General features: G+C 39.0%; 1 protein-coding gene across 3 annotated transcripts in view; it reads left to right on the forward strand.

The window, feature by feature from the left end:
• The window catches only part of EDIL3 (EGF like repeats and discoidin domains 3), a 259,250-nt gene extending 253,384 nt beyond the window's left edge, over positions 1-5,866 (forward strand). For all 3 annotated transcript variants that reach the window (XM_075078570.1, XM_075078571.1, XM_075078572.1), the window contains one exon: positions 1,975-5,866. In XM_075078570.1, the coding sequence (XP_074934671.1) occupies positions 1,975-2,124 (150 nt within the window). In that variant the 3' untranslated portion in view covers positions 2,125-5,866. The remainder of the gene's footprint in view (positions 1-1,974) is intronic.
• Positions 5,867-6,684: the final 818 nt, after the last annotated feature.

Consider the following 6,684-nt stretch of genomic DNA (forward strand, 5'->3'; position numbering starts at 1 on the left):
CTCACTTTCTGATAGATTTATTTCCCTAAAATCCTTTTTCTGATCTAGTACATTTAGTTAATTTCTTGAAACCAGATCTTGGATTCTGAGGGAAGATAAATTCCAGATTTGCATAAATTAACCTCTGAAACAGATGAGTTTGACTTCAAGTGCTAATGAAATAATGTATCGCTTGGAAACAAAATTTAATTCGTTCTCCTGCTCTAAGTAAATTACATAATCCTCCCTTGTATTTGTTGCTTGGTTTGCATCGCATACTTCTATGTATTTTGCATAGCCATATGTGGATACAAATAATGGGGCTGTAGATGGGTTCCTCTGATAAAGTTTTCTGTTCTAAACCTTCATTTTAATGTTATCTCTGAAGTACGTCTTCCATAGGGAAAATAAAATAGAGAGTAAAAGAATTTTCCAGTAGTGCTGCAGCAAGACTTGTCTGCAGTTCTGCATGGCTTATCATCTGGCTTGGTAAAAAATATCAACGGATATATTGCATGCATGCGCAAGAAATCAAAAGGAAAAAAAATACTTTTAAGCTTTCCTAGCTGCAGTTTGTATCTTGGGGAGTGCCACTGTGTAACTTTAATAATAAGATTACTGCCTTTTATTGTATGCTATATTGCCACAAATGAAACTCAAATTCAGGTGCAATCTTGTCAGCCTAAGCTCCAGCTCATTTATGTAATCAACACTGTACTTGGGCAACAAACAATTTTTCCTGTGGTAAGTACATTTTTTCCTTAGACTCACAGCACTGTTGTCTCTGTGGTCAGCCTGTCTGCAATTTTATCCATCTATCTTAACTCCTAGGTGCTTTAATGTTCTCATGTCTGTGTTAGTGAGATGCCAGGTGAGAGGGGAAATTTATCACTTGTGAAAGAGCATCACTTGTGAAGGACACGTTTTGTTCAAGATGCCAAATTGATAGCACTTGAGAGAAGCTTTCAAAATTCAAAGAAAATGTGCAGCATAGAGACCAAAAAGTGAAGATTTTCATATAGTGCTTTGTAAACATGTCACGAAAGAAGCAGCTTGAGGGCTAAAATACTAGATCAGCCTCTTCTGAATTTAACTTCTGACATTTTTCCTACGAACTTCCAGGAAACTTGTCAGTCTGCACTAATTCAGTCATATAAGCACTTCTTCAGGATGTCCTTATTTGTTCTCTGTGTGATGTAAACAAAATTCATGCATTTCAAGTTGAAAAGCCATCAAATACAGTTTTTACAAATGAAAAGTGAATTGGCTGACATTTGAAGAGAATGAAATTTTCCCATAAAAAGTGAAAATATCCCGAGGGAATAATCTGATCATTTTGCCAAAAAGCGGTGCCGTGGCCTTTGAATTTAAACAGTGGCTGTAGGGGAAAAATCCAGCATTGTTTTAACACAGACAGAAGTTTGGGAACTCACTCATCTATTGCTTAACCCATACTAGTGGAAATAACATCATAACGTGCACTGTGCTGTGCTAGGATTTTTTAATTTGATCACAAACCAATGCCCTTAATTCACAGGCTGACTTTTGTTTAGCAGAAGAAGGTTGTATCCTTGATAATCACTAATTTTACAAGGGTTTATGTGGTTGCATCCAAGCTGCATTCATAAGTGATACAATAAAAACTCCTTCTTAAATTTAATTATTAATGTTACTTTGTTGGAAACAATAACAGGATCTCCTGGGATTAAATTGACATGATACAAATGGCAAGTAAAAAGACATTTAATTTTTTAAACATTAATGATTTAATCTGCACTGGGGCTGAGTGTGCCACGCTCATATCCAGCTCCAAGGTCCCTGGCATGCAATGAAATCCCCAGGTCTTAGCACAGGCAAGTGCTCTTTGCAGCATCAATTGGGTGCCCAGATGATCAAAATTCAGCATGATCAGGCAGGTGCCAGGCGCATCAGGGGTGTACCACAGCTGTTCCTTATGCCGTGTAGGCTTAAATCTTCTTGTTACTTGCCCTTCAGGTGTTCCAGGGAAATTTTGACAACGACACGCACCGTAAGAACGTCATCGACCCTCCGATCTACGCCCGGCACATCCGCATCCTCCCGTGGTCATGGTACGGCAGGATCACCCTGCGGTCGGAGCTGCTGGGCTGCACAGCGGAGGACTGAGGCAGATCTCCGCTAGGCATCGCAGCTCTACGTGTAGCTAAAAGTCCCTCCGTAGAAGAAACTGTGCAAAGCCTGTAGGATGCTGAGTGGGTTTTTCATGAACAAGTGCTCATTTTATGGTAGGCCGCTAACTGTCTTTTGCAAGGAGGTCTAAGCCTGCCCTTTAAATGATCCAATCCGATTTTGTCCTTGAAATCTGTTACTGTTGTCCCTTCTGCTGTGGAATTATCTTTCTGGTTTTCCTTTGAGTTGTTCACACTAGTTGAAACATGTTAGGGAAAAACAGCAGCATCCTTTTTACAAGGGAAGAGAAATAGCATGACAAAGCTCATTTGCAGCTTTAGAAACGTTGGGCTGACGAGTTCTCCATAAATCATACTGTCATCTTACTTGCAAAAAGTGATACTGCAGCTTTTAGCAATAAGTTTACTTGGGGATGACTGCATTATAGTAATTGTGCCTATCAAACACTGTCAGTATTTATGACATATATTTTGGAAGATACTCTGTGGTACTGTAAAACACAGTACCTGTGAGATTACAAGCTACCTTTCATCATCTTCATCTGAACAGCGGAGTCCATGCACCTAAAGGGTTTTCTTAACTAACCCCATTTTCCTTCTCTATTTTGCATGCTATGGACATGGCCTCCATCTTTTCTGTTTAGTATCACCTCTAATGTTATTTACCTTGAAAGAGGTGACCTGTTTGCATATGGAACAAAACCTGCTATCAGTATATTATGAAGTTAATGATTTTGCCAAAGTTTATTAATTCTGCTTGAGATGCGCTTTTTCAAGGAGACTGAGATGAGATGCCAGGGTACATGTGGCATCTCATCTTAAGTACCCACATAGGTAAAGGCACACAGCAACCAGAAATCCTGAGCCCCTGCCATGACTTGCCCAGGGGTGAGCACACAACCCTAGACAGAGCTGCCTTCCCAATTACTTCTTTCAGAAACCTCCTTAATTTCTGTGAGGAGGTAAACGTTGGGTAAAGGAATCAGGTGCTAAAAGATACACGGGTGGAATGACTTCCTTACTGCCAGGAAACCCTCTGGTTAGGCTCTGACAGTGGTGGTTACAGTCCTCCTCCCAGGCATGGAGGCAAGAGGTGTTGTGGGAGCTCATCAAAGCTGGGCCCTTGGGACCCTCCACTCCCAATTATGTCTTTTTAGACATAAGCCAGTGAGCCACGAGGAGGCTGATTTTTATTATGCCTCTTCTACAGAAACGTTTCATACACACTATGCTATTTTAACAACCTGATAGCCGGCGAGGACCCCAGTTCAAAAAGTAGGCTTTAGGAGGAAAAGTGGAGCAGTAGGGGGACATTCTCCCCCCATGCCTCAGTTTCTCCTGGTGACGGACCTAATGACACCAACCTTTGTAAAGCACCCTGAGTTTCTTCGGAATAAGGTGCTCTGTGACTATGTTAATGCAGCACCAAAGTCTAAAAAAATTCCTGGGACAAGGAGCGGGGGAACCATTTATCAGTTACCTGAAATAACAGCATTTGGGATTACTGCCACCCTTTTAATTTCGTATCATGGTGATAGAGAGAGAGAGAGAGATAGATAGAGATATATACAGCTGCATGTTTTAGCAAATGTCACTGAACTTGTTTTTTGTCACCATTACATTCTCACCGAAACGCTGAAGTATGAACCTGGGCGCTGCTTCCCAGGCAAACAGCTAGTTGGCCCACAGTCTGCAAAGGGCAACGTTTACTTTGGAAACAAAATGGTTTGGATTTCAAAAACCTGCATTTAATCACACATTCTCCACCACAGACAAAATATATTATCCATTGAACTGTGAAAGACTCTAGAATAGCAGCCAGGAATTTTACATACAAGAATTGGGGATATATTGGTGGCGGTTTTCTGATAGTGTCACTTAAACTGTCACATTTTAACAAACAGAACACCCTGCCTCTATAAAATGACTTAATCCTTAAACTGTATTTATACAAGTATTTATTTTATAAGGCTTAGACATTTAAAGACTTCTAAAGAAGAGTCTTGTAAAGGTAAAAGTATGTGTAAGAAATGTTGAGGTCCTGTGCAACACTGCTAAGTTTGTTCTTTATTTTTTACTTTGTGCTGCATACAAAAGCCACTAGACTGTTACTGTCTTGTCTGTAACTGTGTTAACAGCATTCCTTAATGATGTATATATGGAGCGGTCTTCAAGCATAGTGAGCAACTGTAAAGAGAAAGTCAATCATGATGGTACTTCTAAAGAGCAAAAAGTTTCTGAACAATGGACGCGACAGACATATTGCTGAATTACCTATTGCCCTTTTGCACTTTAGGTCCTACAAAGGAAAAAAAAAGAAAGAAAAGACAAAAAGAAGTAATCTGTATTTCTTTAGGACACACACAATATTTAAAGAGATCAAAAAAAAATTTTCTGTTGTGGGAGAGCAATTGACCCTGAATTTAATTACAGATATGAAGAACAGCACGAAGCTATTTCTCTAGTTGACCGTACCCAAAAAATGGAAGGCCATTTCTGAAAATTAAGTTCTCTACTTCTAATGTTCTTTTGAAATAATTGTTCTGTGTTCTGAAGTAATTTTTTCATTATATTAACCTTTTGCAATGGCAATTTTGGTTTTGGATGAATCTTTCTGGGTTTAATAATTTAATTGTTATCCATTCATCTGCATATAAAAACAGCATTTTCATGATACCTAACATAGTAATTTTATTTTCTGTTAACTTAGAGCAGAGTATTCCCACCTTTATGTCCTGTGCCAGCTTTCATCTGCCAGCAGTCTTCACAACTTGCAAAGAAAGCTCCATATCCATTGTGATAACACTCTGTTATAATTTATAAAAGAATTATGTGTTTGATGCCCTTACAATTTCAGCCAACATACTGGGGCTTTTTCTAATGAAATTATTCCTTAGCTACCAAGAATCTTTCTTTAAATGGCATTGTGTAGCCATGGTACCAAATTCTGCTCCCAATGTCAGCCGTATATGTCTGAAATCACTTCTGATTTAACAAAACAGATGAGAATCAAATTATGGTCTAGAATTAAATTTTTTCCCTTTAATTTTATTTTCTCGCCTTGGTGAAGACCACTGACCCAAGGGATGAGTCATAAATTAACACAGCTATACTGTCCCAGTGAAAGCACCTGGTATCCCAAAAACAGAAAAAAGTGCAGGATTGGTCCCTTTAAGAGGGGATGGAGAAACACTCTGAAATGATCCTTGACTTCTGTATTAATTGTAACAGTGGCATTGAGCAAGAACGAAAATGTTCTTCTAATTAAATTTCACCCTGAACTGGTTAAGTATTTGTAGGCAGACTTCACCCTTCCGTAGCTCTGTAATGTGCTATGTTTATATCCTGGGAAATAAAGCACCGGCACAAGGCTCTGTTTCATCTGTGTTCTGCTAAGGGCTTATCACATTAACTGGCTCTGGTTTTGAGGTTGACTTTCTCTTTTGGAATGGCTGCATACAAATTAGTGTCAGTTTTGAAGACTAAGGATACTAAATGAGTGTATCTTTGCTATACAACAAATATGAACTATAATATTCAGTGCTGGCTTCTGATGTGTCAGTAAGTACAGAAGTATCTCAGACACAATGACCTTTGCAACCTTTCAAGCTGTGTAATATTCAAATGGTTTTGTATATACTTAAATCATGTAGAACGATGTAAAACCAGTATGACCTTGTCTAGTCTTCAAACTTAACAATAAAACTTTTGAAAAATGAGGTCATTTTTGAAGCACTTATATTGCAATACCTTGAAGGAGATGCAACTTATCTCAGCCTCACTGGCAGCAAATGCAGAGCAGAGATATGATGTGGCATTTTCCTGAAATGATTCGTGGGGCCTTTGTGGTGGGTAAGTTTGTTTCTGGCAAAATCAACTGTGGTGCTGCGTGCCCGTCAATGTGTTCCCTTTGTTCTTTCAGATAAAAAAACAAAGGTTTGAATAACTCTAAAAATATTTTTCCATCTTACTGCTCTCTGAATGAGCACCAGAAAGGTAAACTGACAATTTCATTTCCTTCAAGTAAAATTTCTTGGGATATTTATGAATCCTTATCCTCTCTCCTCCACTCCTGCATAGGCAAATGAATTTCCGAAAAGATAAAGAGCAGCTGCGGTGCAGACCTGCTATGAGGCTTCCAGCAAAGACGCAAAAGCAGGGCCGGTGCTTGTTCACACCCATCTTCACTTTATTTGCTGTACAACCCACTTCCCAAAATTTCTCAGTTTAGGTAACTGTATCGTTTCAATTTCTGAAGAAGCCTAGAGGTTAAAGTAGCGCATGGTAAAAAAGCCATTCACTCCTGATTTTAAACATTGAGATTTTTTAAAAATGTTAAAAGTTTCATGTACCTATATGGGATGGAGCTTCAGTGGTTTACTCCTTACTGATCCAGAATAAGCTTATAGGTGCACATGTTTTTGTTTCAAACCCATTTCATCTTGTGTCCTTTCGCCAAAAATTGTCATTTGGAGTTGAAAACCAGTCTATGAGTACGCACTAACAACAGGTGCCTTGTCTGCCAAACATGCAGTCT

This window comes from Phalacrocorax aristotelis, chromosome Z (genome assembly GCF_949628215.1).
Source record: "Phalacrocorax aristotelis chromosome Z, bGulAri2.1, whole genome shotgun sequence".
NCBI lineage: Eukaryota > Metazoa > Chordata > Aves > Suliformes > Phalacrocoracidae > Phalacrocorax > Phalacrocorax aristotelis.